The sequence below is a fragment of the Calonectris borealis genome, chromosome 1 (assembly GCF_964195595.1).
Source record: "Calonectris borealis chromosome 1, bCalBor7.hap1.2, whole genome shotgun sequence".
Lineage (NCBI taxonomy): Eukaryota > Metazoa > Chordata > Aves > Procellariiformes > Procellariidae > Calonectris > Calonectris borealis.
In genome coordinates, this window is record NC_134312.1 from 193587294 (window position 1) to 193607280 (window position 19987).

General features: G+C 43.3%; 1 protein-coding gene across 1 annotated transcript; it reads right to left on the reverse strand.

Annotated features, from left to right (window-relative positions):
- Positions 1–11241: 11241 nt before the first annotated feature.
- CCNA1 (cyclin A1) lies at positions 11242–17742 on the reverse strand. The gene is made up of 8 exons (XM_075140023.1): positions 17358–17742; positions 15844–16087; positions 15492–15613; positions 14554–14777; positions 13713–13917; positions 12652–12765; positions 11841–11974; positions 11242–11506 (listed from the first exon to the last, which is right to left on the reverse strand). The coding sequence occupies exons 1-8, from the start codon at positions 17481–17483 to the stop codon at positions 11455–11457; spliced, it is 1221 nt and encodes a 406-aa protein (XP_074996124.1). The 5' UTR covers positions 17484–17742; the 3' UTR covers positions 11242–11454.
- Between the last annotated feature and the right edge of the window lie 2245 nt (positions 17743–19987).

The following is a 19987-nucleotide window of genomic DNA, read 5'->3' on the forward strand; positions in this document are numbered from 1 at the left end:
CTGGGCAACCTGCACCAGTGCTTAACCAGTCTCATGTTGAAATATTTTTCCTCATGTGCAGACAGAGCCACCCTTGCTGCAAGTTGCAGCTGCTGCCTCCCAGCCTCAGGTATGCCCCTCAGAGAAATCCCATTCCGGCTTTCTAACAAGCTTCCTTTAAGCAGTTAAAACCAACTAAGTTTTCCTCGGCCACCTTTTCTCTAGGCTAAACGAACCTGCTTGCTCAGTCATGGGCAAAACAGACTTGAGTTGGGGAAAATTAACTTAATTTATTGCCAATTAAAATAAATATTTAACTACTGATTTTGTTAGTGAGAAACAAAGAGGCAAACTTTAAAACAGCTTTCCTCCTGCTTTCCCAGGCTCAGCTTCACTCTAGGCTTCTCTCCCCGCTCTGAGCGGTGCAGGGGGCTGAAGTCAGTCTGTAATGGCTCCTCTCCGCCACTCCCTCACACTTCCCCCTGCTCTGGCACAGGCCCTTTCCATGGGCGGCAGGGGATATCTGCTCTGGGGCCACAGAGCACCTCCTCTTCCTCCAACCCTCAGCTTCTTCCTCTGTCTGGTGTTCTCTGCCCTTTCTTAAATACGCTTTCCCAGAGGCACCACCATCTTGGCCGAGGGGCTCCTCTGTGCTGTGTGGTGGGTCCACTGGAGCCAGCTGGAACCCGCTGTGTCTGGCATGGGGCAGCCCCAGCCTCTCCTCACAGAGGCCGCCCTCCAGCCTCCCCTGCCAACACCTTGCCACATACACCCAGTATACCTGTTTAATTAGATGATCCCTAACTCAATCCTCTTCTACTGCAGGCCCTCCATCCCCCGAGTTCTCACAGAGACAGGGGAGGCCTCAACACAATCCTGCCAGGAAAGACGCCATTGCACACCTCAGGCTTTGCCGTGCCCCTCACCACGAAGTCGCCTGCCCCCTTCAGACTTTCACCTACATAAACTGTTTATCCTCCTTTACCTTAATTATTTGCTTCCACTACACTTACAAAAAAGAAGAGTTAAGAAGTTGCAGCTGTGTTTGACCACCCAAGCACCACTGAGGTGAGCATTACTAGAAACAAAATAGGGACCAAAACCCATGGTGTCACCTCTGAAACTTAAAGAAATACGTTGAAGAGCTTAAAGTCCTTTAGTGGCATTGACTTCAGATAAAAAGCAGATGGTGATATTTAATACTGGCAAAATAATTGCAATTAGTATATATTAGCAGACTTCTCAGTGTAGAAGACATCTGGCCAACTCCTGCCTAACTGATGGCTTTGGTAACTTGCCAGGAGGCAGAGAGACTGCCTTTGATTTGTATACACTGGGAAAAAAAATTGGTGAATCAGCTTTCATTACAAGCAGGCTTCAGCAAGAGTCATATCTTCAGCAGCATGTAGCTGCCAGCAATTACTTTCAATACTCATCAGAAAGTTACTTTCCTCAGGGACTGTGGGCCTTCCAGTCCTGCGGCTGACACCTACTGCGTTATGAGACCATGACAAGAGTTGCATGCCATCCCCTGATGCCCATGTTTTAAGAGGATGTTCAGTAACTGGAGAGAAGTGCTATAAACACACGAGAGCTAGAAATAATTTATTATCATAAAGAGCATAGAAACCTCAGTTCATTTTGTTTACAAGAGAAAAACCATGGGGAAACGTAATTGTTATGCTTACATTCTCGCAAGGGAAGAAAATGCAGTTAGTGAAGGGCTCTTTAACCTAGTTGGGAAAAGGAAAAACTGCAGGATTTGAAATTAGTCGGATATGTAGAAGTTAAAAATAGAGAGGTTCTAGTATCAAGAGTGGTTTAGCAGTTAGCAATCCAACATGGTTAAACAGGTATAAAAGGCATCAGAAAGTCTGATAACCTGTTTTGAACTTAAAAATCTATGCATCTATACAGACAGTATCAGCTAAGACCTCTATATACTCTGACTTTATGCTGAGCAAAAAACCCAATCACTTTTTGTTGCCAAAGCCTGAACTGCAACAGACTTTCTAGTTAACCATTGCCCACAACTATCCTAACATACCACTTGTCTCAAATGATATATAGAGGTTTCTTCTATGGCTGAAGTACAATATGGGACCGTTCATACACAGAGTAACTTAAAAGGTCCAGACAGCAGAACTACTGGTGAAACAAGTGAAAAGCACACTGCTCAGCAGGACTGTACAATCTATTTATTAAAAACAGAATTAATGCAAATGAGACTTAATGAATTAAGCAAGAGAGTGATCATGTTAGGGGCTCTCTGAACAAGAGGAAGCCATGCTTCTGTTCAGCCCCTGCACAATGGGATCAGCCACAGTGAGACTATCCACTCATTTTGGTCCAAGTGCTTACTGGTGAGCACTGGAGACTTCATGGGTTTGCTTGGCTCTCTGCGGTGACATACAGAACTTTCCTTAGAGAAAAACGCAAGGACCAAGCCTTTTAGCAAACAATGCAGAGTTCCAGGTCAGTAACTCTTTTGTTAATGGGCTTTCAGAAATTGTCACCATCAACCCCGGATGAAGAGCATAGACAGTCAAAATATTTGTAAAATATGTTCCTATCTTAAATTCTGACCATGTAGGGTGAACAAGCTGTGGTTAACATTTCATGAGCTGATATAGAATCAGCTCTCTGTAGATATTCAATACTGTAATCACTGGCTAGTTACACTATGTTGAATATTTCTATAACATTTACTGTTGGGTGCAGTATTTGGAATAGCCTTTCCCTGTTTCTAGAAAAAGGCAAGAAGCTGCTGATTTTTGGTCATTTATATGCCAGGTGAAATGCTGGCCCCATCTAAAGACAGTATGAGATTTAGTGAAGTTTTCACTAGTTCGAGATAGTGGCACTCAAGAAGGGTAATAAACAAAAACCCAGTGATAACCTTTAATCCTTTAGCAAAGTCACTAATAGAACACCAAGGGCAGATAGATTCATTACATTTAATACTGTAATGAGCTCTTTTTTTAGCTTTAATGTTACAGTGAATTTTATACCATTACACTTAATGTTACTCTTGAATTTTTCAGTATCTTTAATATGAATTAACATAAAGAAATTCCCAGAATCTCCTTGAGCATCCGTAGAATGATCACTTGTGTCACACCGCACAAGGAAAAAAAACTAAAGATTCTAAAATATCTAAAATATTATGTTTTCAGATTCCTACCAACCACCTGTGGAGGCTTTTCCCATCCCAAAGCATCCAGAAGTTTCTCTTCTCCAGACGGAGGAAACAGCAACTTTTTAATTAATATTGTGTTCTGCTAGAAACAATTCAGTACAGTAGTGATACAATATTGACAATGTAATCTTCTTGGTAATTAGATTAGTGAATCTAAGTTTGTTGGGGTTTATTTTTGTTTTTAAAAAAATCCTTTTCTTTTTACAAGATAGCTATGAAAGGTTCTGGAGATTTCATCTGACAATAAAAAAAAAAGGATTTTCCCAGTTTAAGTCCAGTCAGCATTTGCTTTAACAGAAGTGGAAGTTACAGAGATCAGCAGTTCCCAGACTGTAACTTCTGAATTGGCCCAGAGAATGGTATTAAACAGCAGAACCTACTCGTACATCCCTTACATACTGCCCAGCTCAGTGGTCTGGGAGCATTGGCAGTGGTTGTGCTGTGAGTTTCATGACAGCCTAATGTTCATGCATTAAGACAAGAAGCTATTTACAGAAAGGACAGTTTTGTGAGGCATAATCTGGCAAACTGCAGCAGAGTTTTCTGCCCTGATTACTTCCTGAAAAAATAAAGCCTGAGCCTGTGTACTCCCTGCTGAGCTTGTCTTTTCACCAGGTCATACAAGATAACTAGCTAAAAAAAGATTAGGAGCCAACTTCGTGTGTAAGACTTGGTGCAGGGAGATGCTTTTAGGAATGGGTGTGCTCTGTTCAGCACTATCTCCCTGCATGATGGGAGATTATTATTTGCCGGCTTCAGGCCAGGAGCGCTGCACAGCATTATCCTGCTGGCAAAGGAGCCTCTGCAGAGCCCTATCCTCATTCCACACCATTTGAAAGTTGTGAGCAGTCACTGAATGAAGAGAAAAAATACAGAGGAAGGAGTACAATGTTCAGCTGGCAGATGCACAGGCATATGCAGAAAATTGCATTTGTTCACGAGTGCTCGAAAATATGCATGCAAGGTGTGAACACGCTCTACTCTCCCTCATACCTTTTTTATTCAGAGAAAGCAACAGCTCCTGAAAGCTGCTACTGTTAGCCAGAAACATTTGTTTTCCTCTAGCTGATGTCCATGGAGTGCTTCAGGCAGCCCATGCCTCTGTGCACATGACAACTGGTTCAGCAACTGTCTTAAAATACATCTGTATAGATATCTGCAAAAGCTCAAAAAGAATAAGGAATCTAGGCTCAGTCACAGCTCAGCAACATAACTGTCCAAGGAAAAAACATTCCCATTTGACTAAAAAAATGCTTTACTGACAAGCTTTGCAATGAATAATGTTAGATCACTGCTGCAGCACTCAGATGACTGCTCTGGATACAAGCTTTCCACTGACTCTACCAGTGCACCTCCTGCCTTCTGTTTAGAGGCTAAAGCTAAGAGCAAATACATTTTAGAAATAGCTGCAGACAAAAAAGTATAGATTTGAATGGGTGAGCAGCTTATGAAATTAAAACTCAGTCCAAGTTGGGAACAGAACAAGGAAAACACAACTAAGATCCAAAAAAAGGACACTTCAACACCATGAACTGGGCAATAATTGCCATATGTAACTGTTCTAGCTAGATTAGCTTGAAACAATAATTAACATTGAAGTTTTCAATGAGCAAGAGAAACACTTTCTAACTTAAAAATTATCATTGATTTTTAAATTTTTTTCCCCTTCCTCCAAATCGGACTGAATCATCTGCAGGAATTCCCCTCTTTCCTGCACAAACAATACAAGCTCTGTAATATTACAAGAGCTTCATCTGCCCAACCTGCAATATAAGGAGATGCTTCTCCATCAGACCTGCTTCAACAGAACACACAGTTATGTCATGAACATTAACAGCTTCCGTCATATTTTTATCCTGTCTGAAGCAGGTTTTAAGTTTAAGTCAACATCAGATAGCCTAATTTGTATAGCCAGGAAAAAGATCTAACTGAAAGTGTTGGATAAACTAGTGAAAAAAAGTCAAACTTGACAGTACAAGACTATGGATGTTGTGAAGAGTTGCATTTATTTTCTCCAAGTATCCCTGGAGCACCATGTGTGAGAGCTAGACAGGGCAGCTGACAACCTCACATCACAGCTTCACTAAATCCCGGTTACATTTAATGAAAAAAAAAGAACTGAACATAACTGTATTGTTGCAGTGATCTCACATGTCGCTGGTCTACCCTAAAACCATGTGAAAATGAGTCCAAAACCAAATAGCCTTCTTGAGCTCTGACCCAGCATCCTTTTGGGAAACACTTAGATTGACGTTCGCCTCAAGCCGCAGACCAAGGACGCTGGTGCCCTCTTCTGGTTGTATTCTTTGGAGACCATCAGAATACAGTATCACTAGTATTTTTACTACAAGTCAGTTTGCTCTTTGCTTCTGGTTTAACACAATAAAAACCTCAAGGTCTTTTCTTGTATGGCTGAACCTGAGAATATTTTTTATGTGCCTCCTCAGTAAATACATCACAGCACTGGGACAGGTATATTGTTCCTAAGCATGTGCTATGCAAATGTGATTGGGAGTGAACCTGGTTCTGCCATTATCATATGGGAGACCAGCACTGCTGTTGCTGCTCATCCACAGCCTGTTTTGCCATCCATTTTGTTAATTCCCAGATATTTCTATTTTCCTTATGAGGGACAAAAAGAACAAAATGGGGATTGTTGATTGTTTTGAGATATGTGTCACACTTCAGTTTCTGCCTAGGTAGGGATAGGGTTTACAGTATTCTATGGTAAGCAGCTCACTGATTAGTACCAAATGACTAATCTGTTGAATACTGTGGAGTCTAGGGCTCTCTTTCCTAATTTTTCAAGTTATTTACACATCAAAACACAAACAATAATAAACAAACAGAAAAGGCAGCTTGGCTGCAGATGGTGGAGGGAGAAGACTATTTCTTGCCAGAACTCAATGCTTTATCATGAGCCTGTTCTTCCCACACTTGGCTCCAGTAATGCTCCTCTGTGTTCAGATAAAAAGGGTCTGAACACGTGAAAGACAAGAACTGTGGACTCCCTTATGGTTTAGCTAGGTATTTACTGGTATTAGCAACAGGAACACTTGGTCATTCTGGGCACATTGCTAAGACAAAAGAGGGGTAGACAGCAAGCATGAGCACAGAACACAGCCACCCACACAGCCTGTTAATAGCTCACACCTATTATTTTGTCCTGCTCCAACAAGCTCTCCCCAGGACAAGTCTGCTTAAAAAAGGAGCTAGCCCTAAGCATCATGGAAATAAGCCAAATGGAGACAGACATTTGGCCAAGAACCAGCCCTTGCTTAGCTCACAATTATTTTTCAGTACCAGCACAGCCTAGCTAGACAAGCACTGTACAAAATTCCAGGACAGAGCCATAATTTTAGCATCTTTAGGATTAGGGCCAAGACTGCCTAGTCTTTCTTGTCTTGGCTTAGTTTAGACACAAGTTAATTTGATGAGGGTAGGCATGTACTTTAGGATTAACTGTATCATATGCTAGTATCTTTCTGTAGACTGTCCTGGAAGTTTGTCTGTGCTAATTCTCTTCAATGTTCGCACTGCTGCCATCTACACTGACAAACCTCAAGGAGACCAAGAAGAGCTGGGACTGGCTGTATTAGCTACTCATCACACAGGTTTTCTAAGCCAATGTTTCTCTACAGGAACATCAGATAAAATGCACGTCCTCCATAAATGTGTTGCCAGGATGTTCATTATGGGCATTTCATCATGCAAAGCTTTGTATTTTTTATATTAAGTGGATGCAATCTGAACAAGCATCCAAGAGAAAGTCTGAGCTTACCATACAAGAGAAGAACTATGAAGCAGACAAGAGCTAAAAATAAGTATTCAGCGAGACTCTTGATTTTCTGATGCAATGGGAAAATACATGCATCCACACACTATAAACAGCAGAGGACCTAAAAAAGTTCATAAGACTCAACTTGACAGGGCTCTAGAACATCTGAGTGGTAGGGGATGGGTCTGCACCTCCTCCAGTTCACATCTGCCTAGCAGAGTCTGCACAGCTCTTCAGTATGCGAAGGTGATCTTGCTCTGGGGCAGCGGGTGCTGAGGAAAATTGCAAGACAAAAAGCTTAATTCCAGGAAGCAATCACTGGTGCTGCTGGCTTGTTTCTCATCCTTAAGAGCAGCCCCACAAGCTGCTTCAAGGTCACTGGCCAAAATAAGTACCAACCTCAGCAATCAGAGCTAATTCTAGTCATTTGTAGAACTGACAACAAGCAGGTATGTACACAGACTAACCATGCAGCCAGATTTCCCAGCAAGGCAGACACCCTTCAGTCATGAATTAACAGCTTAACTGTCCTGATCACAGTCAAATCATTCTCTCTAATCACTCAATTACCTCTCAGACATCCTTAACTCACTCCAGAGAAGAGGAAAACAAAGACAGACCCTAGCTGTTAAATCAGTACGTTCCCATTGAGTATTGAGTTCTGCTTGTCCATTTTAATCTTAAGGGAACAATAGATCCACCACACATCCCCAGCTATAAAGAACAGCTTTCTCGGGACACCAGAGGCAGCTACAATATTTAGTGTTAGAAGTTATTGGTTAAAAAAATTAACTACAACACAGAAGAAACAGGGTCATGCAACCACAGCACTTTTGGGTCTTCTGAAAGTCACAGCATGGTAGTATGGAAACTGCTAGAATGAGATTAGGGAGGTTTTTGTTTGTTCCTAATACCAATGTTAAAGAGCTCTTGAATTGAACATCATGGGTCAAAGTTAAAATCTTCAACATTTCTCAATTCCAACCCAGTCCACTTAGAGTACTGAATGCTCACTCATGTTCCTTGCATGTGCTCAGCCTGCTGCCTCACCAGTAGGTTTTACTCCCAATGTATTGTCCCACTACATTTTAACTGGGGGGAAGATACTGTGACCTGCATAGAAGTCAATATTCAGCTTTTGAAATACACATGCTGAAAGTCATACTGATCTTCACAGCAGAGCTAACTGAGCAAGATCAGGCTTGACAATTCTTAAACTGCCACTGTTCAAGTATTTCCTGAACAAAAAAAAAAAAGGTCTTATTTGTGGCTGTGGTTTACAAGCCACTAAATGGAATGGTCAAGAATTGAGGCTGCATCTAGTCAGTCTTTAACATTGATTCCCCTTTATTTCTTTTCCAGGATATGGCTGTCTTCAAGAAGTCTGGTTCTGTTTGTTTCAAACATCACAGAAGGCTGTGAGCTTCACAGGTCTTGGTTTTTCTGTATAGCATAGGCACTACATCAGTGAAAACTTAAACCTTCCTTTTGGGTTGCTTTCATCTCCCTCCTTATAAATCCATATTCCTGTACACTTGATGATTTTCAGTACATCTTTTAAGTACTCTTAAGTGTTTTTGCATCTGCATTTAAGCATTTCATCTTATTAAAACAGCATTATTTCACCTTCATCACCACAATATGCTCAACCAAAGCATCTCTTACACCTTGATCTGAAGTATCAGCTGCAGAGGAGAGCCCACATGAGGGGTAGGCCAGAGTTAAGTGTTCACATAAAATGAGAAAGGAGATAACACGCAGTTTTCACCTTGGAAGAGTCAAGGCTCACTCATACAAGAGCAATAAGACTTTTCCTTGCTCTGAATAAGACAAATACAACAAAAGGAAGTGAGAATAGAGCAGGAACATTCAAAATGCCATTATTACCCACAGATCTCAGATGAGACCACTTCAAGATTAGTTTCTTCTGTCTCACAAATTAAAATTTAATCCATCTTGCACAACTTGTTTTAGCATTCACACTGCAGCATTATTGATTCTTCACCTTAACTACTTAGCCTTTTTTTGGTTTCCCTTTTTAGCATTTGGACTAAAAGAATATTTAATCCACTAGCTCAGTTGCAAAATAATGACAAAAACAAGAAAGCAGAGAAGGCACAGTCTTCTTCAGATATTATAGTTAAAAAAAAAAATCAGGCAATTTTGTATACCAGAGAATTAAACTTTAAGGAAGTTAAATGCAACTATTGTATTTAGTCTTTACTTAGTCTTGCAGCTAAGTAAACTCTAAAAAAGTAAAACAGAAGGAAAGTTTGGCTTCTAGGAAGACACCGCATGGTAAAGCATTTAGTAAATTCAGACCTGGACACCTCCTACTATGTTAGATACACCAGATCTGTTGGCCCAGGAACATGAGATATGACTGTGGTCATAGACTGTTCATAAGATCAAAACCCATCTCTTCCCCATTGCTATTGTGACATGACCATACCAATGTCTTCAAACCACTATATCACTAGGAAAACAGTTCTGCACTTGAGACATTCATTACTACAATGCTACAGTAATTGCAGTTCAGTAAGCACTGTTACTTATGAGTAGAGAAAGGCTTATTAACATGGGGTTTCCAGACACCTTATGTTCAGCCTGAAACACTGTAAACAGGCTGATACTCATAAGCCTGATAGATTTAGCAAGACTCTTGCTCAGTACATTCACCATTTCCTTGTGAAACAGGCAACCAACAAATTCACCACTCCCCATTGTAACTAGGCACCACTGGCTCTGACCTTTATATTGAGCCACCTACTTTAAAGGAGTTGGCTGCAGGCTTGAGTGAAGTCCATAGCCTACCTTTAAGACATTCATCCACAAGCCATGAAATTCATTGCATGGAGACAATCCATGGATCTAGGCCCCCACCATAAAGTGGATATCACAGACATGAGCATGGGATATCTGGTCACATCATTATCAGTAAGTACCAAGACAGATCATTTACTTGACTAGAAAGCGTTTGAAGCAAGAGACCAACAACTGCATAGGCTAGACTGAAACTGAATGCTCCCCTCCCTTAAAGGATATTTACTTTGAGACAAGCGAATCTGTCATTACCACTACCTTCATTTTGGAGGAATACAAGGGTTTGCATTACTAGGAGGATTTACCAGCCCGGACAGGGAGGAGGCAAGGGGAAGAAAGTCTTCACATCAAGGGAAGTGAAACCCTGAAGCTAAGAAGAGCCTCATGACACACACACTGGTATAATCAGGTTCTAAAATTAAATTAAGAGGCTTGTTAGCTGGTACTTAGTATGTCTGCTGAATTGCATGTTATGTCAAGTGTTAAGCATATTCTTACTTGGAAATACATAATGCTCTGTACAGATTACTCTTAGGAAGCAGTAAGCACTGAAGCTTTTAAACTCTTTACTGTAAGAGAATGCCTCAGACTTACCTTGCCATTTAGATGAGCTGAATATAGTTCTCTACATGTTGACCAACATGAACAACTGATTTTTTTTTTTAACTGCTTTGGACAGGGGTTGTGTTTAAGAGTACTCAAGGTAGTGTTTTGTTTGTTTTTTAAAAACACTACACAACAAATAACTGGGGGGGGCACAGGACAGTGTAGCAGCTCAGGATAAGATAGTTAATAGTTAGTCCTGTCCCATCACCCCCCTCCTTTCTGTTAAGAGTGAGGTTTCTCTAGAGACGGCAGAGCACACATGTTCAGCAGTGATCTAGTGGCAGGAGGGGTCATCTCAGACAGCTGTGCCATAACACAATTGAATACCACAAGTATGACACAGCAGCCATCTAGCTCAACTCTACTGTTCCAGTACCCCGCAGCTTTTGTCATTGCTCTCCACTGCAGTCTGTCCACCAGTGTTTGAAGTGTTCCTAAGGCTCTGCCAGCCACAAGCTCCCCTTCCTCCAGCTCCCTGCAGAGGAATCCCCCTTATTCACCTCCATAAAGGGAAGTTTGACTTTTACCTCAACATTGATGGTCTTCTACACACAAGTGCAGAGTTCATAAACCACTTGCATCGGGATGTTTTTGCTGTGATATGGTAAAGAAGTTGCAGAAAATAGGTTCTTGATCTTGTCATAGAAGAGGAAGAAACAAGATACTGCAGCAAATCACCCATGTCTATGAAGATGTCAGGTTGTGTTGGTTCAAGCCACACTTTATCCACTTCAGCTAGCTTAAAAGCCCTGCTCACAATTATTTTGTAAAAAAAAAAACCACACACAACAAAAAAACACACAACCCTTTCCACTCACTGTTACTGCAGATATTAATTGGAGTCAGAAGATTCACAGAGGAACAGTGTGATAAGACATTTATTAAAAGTGCTGTCAGTTATATTAAGAGCTATAGTTTAATATCCTTTTTTAAAAAGGCATCTAATTTAAAATACTAGCTAAAAACCATTCTGATCACTATGGCTACATGACCTGCAGAGCTCTCTGAAATGTTAGACCAGCTTTGCTGATTGGGACAAAGTAATCTTCAAGTCCAGGATCCACAGTCACTACTGTAGAGGAAGAACTGCTGGGGGCTCCAGAAGAGACACCTGCAGGTACCTGGAATAGAAATGCAGTCACTAAAGATATTAGTTTAGCTGACAAATTTGAAGATATCACCTTCCTATGCAATACATTGGGGAAGAAAAGAATGATCCTGCAACATTGCAGAAGGATTGTTATCCAGTACATCTGTATACCTATGGATGAACTACTTTTCTGGTCAGAAAAGTTTTCCCCTGAAGAGGCTGAGAGAGGCTTCTGTTTCAGGAATAGAAGATGACCACTATGAGAAGTTTGTCAGCTACAGCAGCTGTAGCCCAAACTGCTAAACCAGAGTCATCCTGTGCTTATAGCCTCCAAGTTACAGAACACTGGCTTCCTGATTACTTACTTTGAGTGCTTATACTTCTCCTTAATTGCTTGCAGTTGGCAATGGGGAGCATCAAGGCATGCTTTATGCAGATCAGTCAGGCAAGGCACTATCTCACTTAATGAATACCCAGTGAACACAGCAAGTGTTTCCGGCTGGTCAGAGGAGAAAAACCAGTGTTACTCTATTGTAGGCAACATTAATGTAGAAGATCATTTTCTCCAGAAGAAGAAACCATTTTCACTACATCAGTGCTCACTCTGGATTCTTTAGGTTTGAAAAGGATTGAAGTGTATCCTGCCATCAGTTTCGCTCTAGGTCTTCCTTGGCACCAGGAGATCTGACAGGAAGATCCTTCTGCTCTAAGCATGTGGCATCCATTACATCTCTTCTGGATCCTGCTCTCTGCTAAAGCTATTCCTCCAACACACAGCTGAGAGGCCTATCAAGGCTTGCATTAAAGCAGCCACTCAGTGTAATCACTCCACTCAGGTAGACACATTCAGCTCTCCCCTCCCTCCCAGAAAGCCCCTGAATTGTATTTGGTGGAGCAGTTTTGGGGATGAAAGACTAACAAGGCCTTCGGTACAGACTCGATGTAAGTGAGCAAGACAGCAAGGTCCCTCCCATTTCAGAGAAGAGGCAGGATGTTTCAGGTTGATTTAACATTCATTTACCAGGTAGTCCCATTAGCTCAGGAACAGCTACTCATCCTAGGATTTCAGCCTTTATAACAACATACTTTGAAGCTACTCCTTCTGCTTCTCAGTCTAATTCTAAAAATAATATAAAATGCTTCAGCTACTCATTAACATGCAGTTGTCATTCTTACCCAGAAAGACCTGTTCACCGTATAGTTTGCTAGACAGTAGGCTGCTGCAGCAGTTTGTGAAGGAAGGTACTTCAGAAAAGGATCAGCTTCAAGGAGACTCAGCTCTGCAAGATACTGAACAAAACACACAAGTTTTTCAAACAGAATGAGTCTAGCTGGTACAATCAGTCCAATACAGCAAGCACTGAAAATTGTGAGTGGTCTCAGTTTCATGTAAAAAAACATGAATTGCATGTCTGGTTGGTAGAAATAGCATTCTAGTCCTGTTGATCTTACGGAAGAACCTTTCGCATGTTTCAACGGGGACAGAAAGACCACACTTTGTCAAAGCCTAAACAATCTACACTGTAATCTGAAGTTCTGGTCCCATCATCAGCTCTGATGTAATTTTACAGATAGAGACTTAGAAAATTAATGTTTTGTAAAAATGACAAAGACACACTCTTCCCATCCTCCAAGGCTCTTGTTCACACAAGTGGACCTCACTTGGAGATGAGGGATAAATGGACAGCTCTAAGAAATAGAATTTGGGCTCTGTTGGAGTAGAGTCATCGTACAATCCTATACCCTTTGCAGATAAGCAACAAGACACGTGTTTTGCTATAAGCTTGTGTTAACCTGTTTCTAAGCAAGGTTGCCTATGCAGCTATGCAGACATATCCTGTGATATTGTGTAGCAATATGTAGCACCACCACGTCTATGGCAGACTTGCTATGCAGGCACTGTTGAAAAAACAGTCGGATTCCTACCACCTAGCTGCCTAGTCCCTGACCACTGCATTATCCCTGACCAGACAGATAGACCAAACTTAGGACTTCCATGAGACATTTATCTAGAAGTCCCAGCACACAAGCTGCCTACTGAAGGTAGTAGGCTACAAAACATCCAGTTTTAGGCCTGTTGCAGTCCCAGATAAGACCTGGCATAAGAAAAAGTATCTTCTGATAGAGCATAGTATAGTAGCAGAACCTGTTTGCTCAGATAACTTAATGAAATACAAGTGGTTCTGCTTTTAGGATCACTTCTTCCTCCTCAGTCCTAAAAGGAGGATAATTCATACCTTTGCAAAGTTCTCTGTCCTGATACAGACTCCATGCCTCTGAATATACTGAAGGAGGAACTGGTTGATGGTTGGGGCTGTAAGGTCAAAAGCCAACACTTTGAGAAGCAGGTGTTCCATTCTTAGCAGCTGCCTCTTTGTGTAGGTATCATCTGTTATATACACAAATTCATCCACTTCTGGTGGGTAGATCTCTTCATATTTCCTGAAAAATGAATATAGAAGCCATATTTGTCAGCTTGAAAGTTATGGTGAAAGAAAGCTTTCTGCTGGAACTATATCAGGGTGATCACATGATATCACTAAAATTTGTGTAGAGCTCTTATTTCAGTCCTTCCTCTAGGCTAGGTAACAATTTAGTTTCAGATTTGGGCAAAGATGTTTAGAGGAACTCCAAGTCATCAGTCTAGATAGAAACACACTCACATTGTTGGCTCTTGACTAACAGCAAGCTCTCAGAGAGACTGTGAGCAACACAATGCACTCCAGACAAAAACACATGCGCTCCTAGGCTATGTTGGGTACCCTGTCTACTTAAAGCAGTTCAAGGCTAATTGCAGATTGCAACTGTGAATCTACTGCAGCCTTATAGGCTAGCAGCCTAACAGAGCAGTGTTTTTGCTCCTGCTGTTACAGTTACAAGGTTTCCCCACTACAGTTCCTCACATCACAAACATTAAATGTTTAATTTTGCTAGTGCCAAAGTAAGCAAAGTTGCTAATCTCGAGACATCATGAAAAACTACCTACCACTGCAAGCTTCAGTCCTTCAAATTAAACTAAAAGACTCAGTCCAAAAATAAGTTTTAGCTCACTGAGATTTCAGGAGATGAAACACTTACGCAGCCAGAAGAATTGCTGCTGTTCCTACAAGCTGCAGCTTCCCTCTGAGAACAGACATGCAGGAAAGAAACCTGTCCAGGAAGTTCACTGCCAAGAACAAAGTCTCCGTCTGAAGTTGATATTCTTCTCCTACTTCCACCAGCCAGTCTACCAAGATAGCACGCATTCTTGTTGTGATATCTGGTTGCTTCCTCATGTAGTAGGGCTGGGGCTTGAATCTTACCTGTTTGGAGAGAGAGTTGAAGAATCAGGATGCTCACCCTGAAGAGACCCATTGATGGCTGAGCTGATTAACGTTCTTTATATTTATACCAAAAGGAGCAGGAGTTGTTCCACTATTAATAATTCATTACTACTAACTGTAATTATAGTGCTAGTAGTATTAATTAGCAGCTAGTAGCATCTCTAGAAAGTAGTATTTTTACACTGAAGAGATAGGAGCTAGTAGCAGAATAGTAAAAGACCTCCTGGACTATGGACAGCCTTTGCTATCAAGCACATATAAGCCATTCAAAGGGACCTGAAAGTGAACAAATCACATTTTTCCCCCCCCCCTCTTCCTATTGGGAGACTGCACTTTACTGCTCTGATACAGAAAGGTAGGAAAAATTACTACTATAGCAAGAGAGCTATCAGTGAGATCACATCCAACTGCTTTAGTATTTTTGCAGCATTCAACTCCCATCTGCAAGAATTCTTCATGCCAAAGAGTCAAGAGATGCTCCAATGTTAGGGAATTTCAGGGACACAGAATAATCCCGAAAGATCTCATCACTGTCTAGATGCTGCCTTCAGAGATGGCCTTTTCCTGCTTGCTTCCTCTCCTTTGTAGTTCAGTGGCAACCTTGGGTTACCCTGGGGCAGCCATACATCTTTACAGTATTGCCACCCATCACAGAGACCACAAATATATATAAGCTTGTTACAAGCCACTCACTTCAGCCTCTCGGAGGTACTGATGAATGTCTTCTGCATACTCTCCCACAGTCAGAGTTACAGCATCTCCCATGTAATCCTCAGGCTGGGACTGGAAGGATGTGTCCACTATCATAGGAGATCCTAACAGGTAAGGGGAACCAGCAAGACATTTTTGTAATTAATTAGTCTCTTAACCTTCTCCTGCTGTTTCTAGCACAGAAGTGTTGTACCTCATCTAGACACAATCCAAGTTATCTTGAAATCTTATTTATTTTAACATAAGCTACTCATTAGCTTACCAGAATCTCAATTCATAACCTCCCTACACATACTTGTGCTGTAGATACCACCTCAGTAGTAACAGGAGTTACCTGTACTCAGATTCAACAGTAGGTGAATACCAGATGTCATTGCACTAGTATCCAGCTCACACAGGCTTGACTCCAGATCTTCAGCCACTTGGTAGCTGTAGTTTTCTTTCTGTTCTGGTTCATCTACGTAGATAGCAAACCCTTGCTTTGATGCAGCATTGACTATGCGGTTGGGTAATTCATCTTTTCCAGATGAAGGGATGGTGTTTTCAGAGCCAGAGAAGCGCCTGATAACTGCAGCACCCTGAAACAGAGCACACAGTAATGCTGTGGGAGGGCAACTCAGGTAGAAAACAACATTAAGTATCAACTTGCTTTAGAAAAGAAGATCACCTTCCTTGCCTAACAGACACCAGTAATATAAAAGTTCACTGGAAAAACCACCAGCTACAGCTGGTGCTTCAGAAGTACCACTTGTTGCTGTCTTGCTGCAACAGACTCCTCACCGAAAGAGTGAGGTGTAGTCAAAGTCAGGAACCAGGGGAGTAGCATCATCTCCAGTGCCCACTACCAAGGAGAACGAGGTGAGGGTGCTGCTCGGTTCTGATGGAGCTGGCACGTGCAGGGTCTGCTCCACATTCAGTTCTGGCAAGGAGCAGCTGCTTTAAAGTGCAGCAAGTTAAAGTAACAATAGGAAGTGCTCAGGCACCATCAGACTTAGGAAGGACTTCACCTGCAAGAATGCATTTTATGCGGAGTTACAGAGTTTGAACTTTTGAGCTCAAGCATCACAACCCCTAGGACTACAACGTGTGACAGGATACAATCCTTCACATCACCTACTATCAGTGAGCCACCAACTGAGTTAGGGGCTTTACACAGTCACAACCGAGAAGAGTTTTTGTACACGTAACAGCTGCTATTTTAGGTCCTGTAAGTCAGCACAATGTTTTCCCTGCCACACCAGGAAACTCCTGGAGGGCCCAAGGAACAGAAATGCAGACAGACGCCCTGCTGTGAACTTCAGCTTCTTGAAGTCTCTGGCACCCTGAAGGGAGCATGGCCAGCAACATGGCAATGGAACCTTTGGGTAAGCATCAGTGAATAGACTTTTCTTAAACCACCCTCTACACTTCTAGAGGGTAAGTGCCCAAGTAAAGTCTCACCAAGTCTCCCTTCCTTCCAGGAGGGATTATTTGTTCAAAGCATTTCCACGGGGAAGCGTCTGTAGATTAGGACTGAGTGGTTACCAGCAGGGTTTCTCGGGAAGCTCACGCTCATTAGCTGGAGCCCGATTCAACTACTTACTCCGCCACCCCCAGGCCTTTACCTGCAGCCTGGAGAGAAGGTGCGTGCACCGCTCATGCCTGCGGCCGGCGGCCAGCCCCAGGTCCCAGACCGGGGCAGGCAGCTCCACCCGGCCCGCGGGGAGGGCGGCCGGCCGGGGCTTCCTCGGGGAGCCCGGCAGGAGGCTGCGGCCCCTCGGCGGGCAGGGGAGGCGCGGCGTCCGCGGCACCGCTGCCGGGGCGGTTCCGCGGGCAGCGAGGGAGGCTGCCGCCGCGGGCGGGGCTCACCTGGCCGCCGGGCCGCTGCTGCCCGTTCTCCGCCAGCACCCCCAGCACGGCCCGGCCGCCGCTGCAGGGGGCAGCGGGGCAGGAGTCCCGCCGCCCCGCCCGGCTCTTCTCACCGGTGCGGCGCATCGCCCCGACGTCGGTACCTTTCGGAGGGGGGGGAAAAAAAAAAAAAAAAAAAATATAAAGTGGGGGAAAAAAAACCCAGACCACCACAAATATTTGGTTACGCCTCGGGCGGCCCCTCCCGCCCCGCAGGAAGGCAGGCGGCCTGCCGCGCTGCCGCAGAGCCCGCACCGCGCTGCCCGGCCCCGCTCGCTACCGGCCCACGGAGGACGCTGCGCCGCCACCGCCGAGGAGGCCGCCCGCCCGCCGTCCCTATATAGGCGGCGGCCAATGGAGGCGGCGGCGGCTGTTGGCCGCGGCCAGTTGGAAGCCCGGGCCGCAACCCCCGGCGCCGCCGCCCTGGCAACGCAAGCGGCGGCGGGTCGTCATGGAGACCCCGGCGGGGGCCGCCCGCCGCCGGCCCGGCCGCGCCGCCCCGCGCAGGGCACGGGCCGCCCCGCGCAGCGCCCGCGGGCAGGAGTGCCCCGCCCGGGGGCCGCGGTCCTGCCACCGCCCCTCGCCTCGCACCGTTTGCCGCTTCTGAACATCTAGAGCGTAGGGAAAGGATGTGTAAGCGACAACAGCAGCTCTGTGGGAACAGTTGAGGTCAGAAGAATTTGACTACCCTCTTTGACAAAGGAAAAACAAGAAAAAGGAGATTTTAGTTGATTTAAGCGTGGATTTGACTTTCGTGACACTGATAAAGTTTAAGCAAGGGAACAACTGCAAAACTGATTGCAAGAGCAGTTCTCAGCCGTCAGCGGTGGAAATGCAGAGCTGCATACGAGGAATTAAGCAGCGGTTTGTTCAGTGCCATCAGAGATTTTCGCCAGTGATGTGGATAATGACACAGAGAGCACGCTTACTAAATCTGTGGATAACGCCACCAACGGCCTTGGGAAGGGCTGTGGCTATGCTGGGGAACAAGATTAGATTTCAGAAATTGTCTTAACAAACTGGAAAAACACTCTGGAAAAGCGGGATGCTCCTGAAGCACAAGTGCAAGGTCAGAGAGAGCCATCGGCTGCAGAATTGCAGGATGGGGAACAGGCAGGTAGGTAGCAGCTCCATGAAGAACCGGGAGGTTATAGTGAACCTCAGACTGAGCATGAGTCACCATGCTCATGGCTGTCCTAGCATGAACAAACAGGAATACAGCCTGTGTGGCACATGAGCCCTCTGAAAGTCCATAGTGAAGACAAAAGAGCCAGTGGTATAACAGCTTAAACCTCAGCATGAGATTTAGGCTAGATATCAGGATTGTGATGCCCCAGAAGAGACAGCATGGAAGATTTGGGGATTTCCCTTTTTCCCAGATCTGTGAGAGCAAGTTAAAGAAACTGCTGTCAAAAACATCTGTGCCTTGGCAGTTGTGGTACTTCTTGAGATGCTCTCCAGTGTGATTGAAATGTAGGAGCTATAATCCGAAATTTGGATGCATCAAGCAGGGTCTTACGCCAGATTTGGTTTTGCAGTTCTTGTCATCCAGGCTGTATTAAGGTTAGTAGTTTTTCTTCCCACTTTTCTCACGTTTATTTTTTAATTGACTTTTTTTTTTCCCCGAATTAATTTGCTATAGGAGGTAAGTGGTATATCTCAAGGTGAAAAACGTTACCTGTGATTGATCTGTTGGCTATGTAACACTACTTTTCCTTTTCGATGGAAGGATCTCCATGTCCTTGCAGCAGCAAGGTCGTAAGCAGGTAGTTATCATGGTGGAGCTGTCACAGCTACAGGTGTGGGCAAATACAGGTCAGGGGAACAGAAGGTTACACTGTACTTCTGTGTTCTTATATTTCTTTCATGTCATCTCTAAACCCCAAATTTGCACAAGAAAGACTTCACTTGAGGACATTTCTTTAAACATCTCCACGCAAAGTTTTAATTTCTGGAAAAAAACAGTCTAGCTGCCAGCCTTTGAAATTAAGTATCAGCTTAATATTCTTTATCCTATTGTTTTGATGGGATTACTAAAAAATGTTGAAAAAATCCTGTGCTATGATATATGTAGACTCTATAGTAGTCTAAGAAGGTGGATGTTAATCAAAACCATTTCTAAATGTGTGAATATTCCACATTTTAATGAAAATTTTCAGTTTTAATAACATTTTTAAACAAAAGGCTTTTGAAATTTGTGTATTTTATGAGTGAAAAAAAGCCCAGTCTCACACTTTTTACAACAAAGGAAGAAAAAAAATGGGATTTTCCCATCAAAGCAAAAATTTTCTTTCTTTAAATTACAATTTAGCAATGTTTTTCTAATTCAGGAATATGAGGACTCTGATTTCAGTCTTTCAGAAGAATTGAAGTTGTATATTCAAGAATAAAATACTAAAATATAAAAAATAAGGGAGTTACTTAGGAAATTCATTCCCTCAGGACATCAATGAGGTGATGGTCCTAGGGCTCAGATCCCCAAAGACATTTATGTCCCTGCCGCCCTGGTTGCATGCCCATTCGCATTCAGCGTGGTCTGGTCTGCCGCGGACAAGGACTGCCCTGCTCCCAGCCACTCGCTGCTGCTGCCA

Bases quoted from the DNA above. Each gene is read 5' to 3' on its own strand.
- CCNA1 (XM_075140023.1), bottom strand. From the start codon at position 17,483: ATGCGCCGCACCGGTGAGAAGAGCCGGGCGGGGCGGCGGGACTCCTGC. The intron at 16,088-17,357 runs GTGAGCCCCGCC...GCTCTGTTTCAG, and splicing joins AGCAGCGGCCCGGCGGCCAG to GGTGCTGCAGTTATCAGGCG. The intron at 15,614-15,843 runs GTAACTCCTGTT...CTTACCTGTTAG, and splicing joins ACTGTTGAATCTGAGTACAG to GATCTCCTATGATAGTGGAC.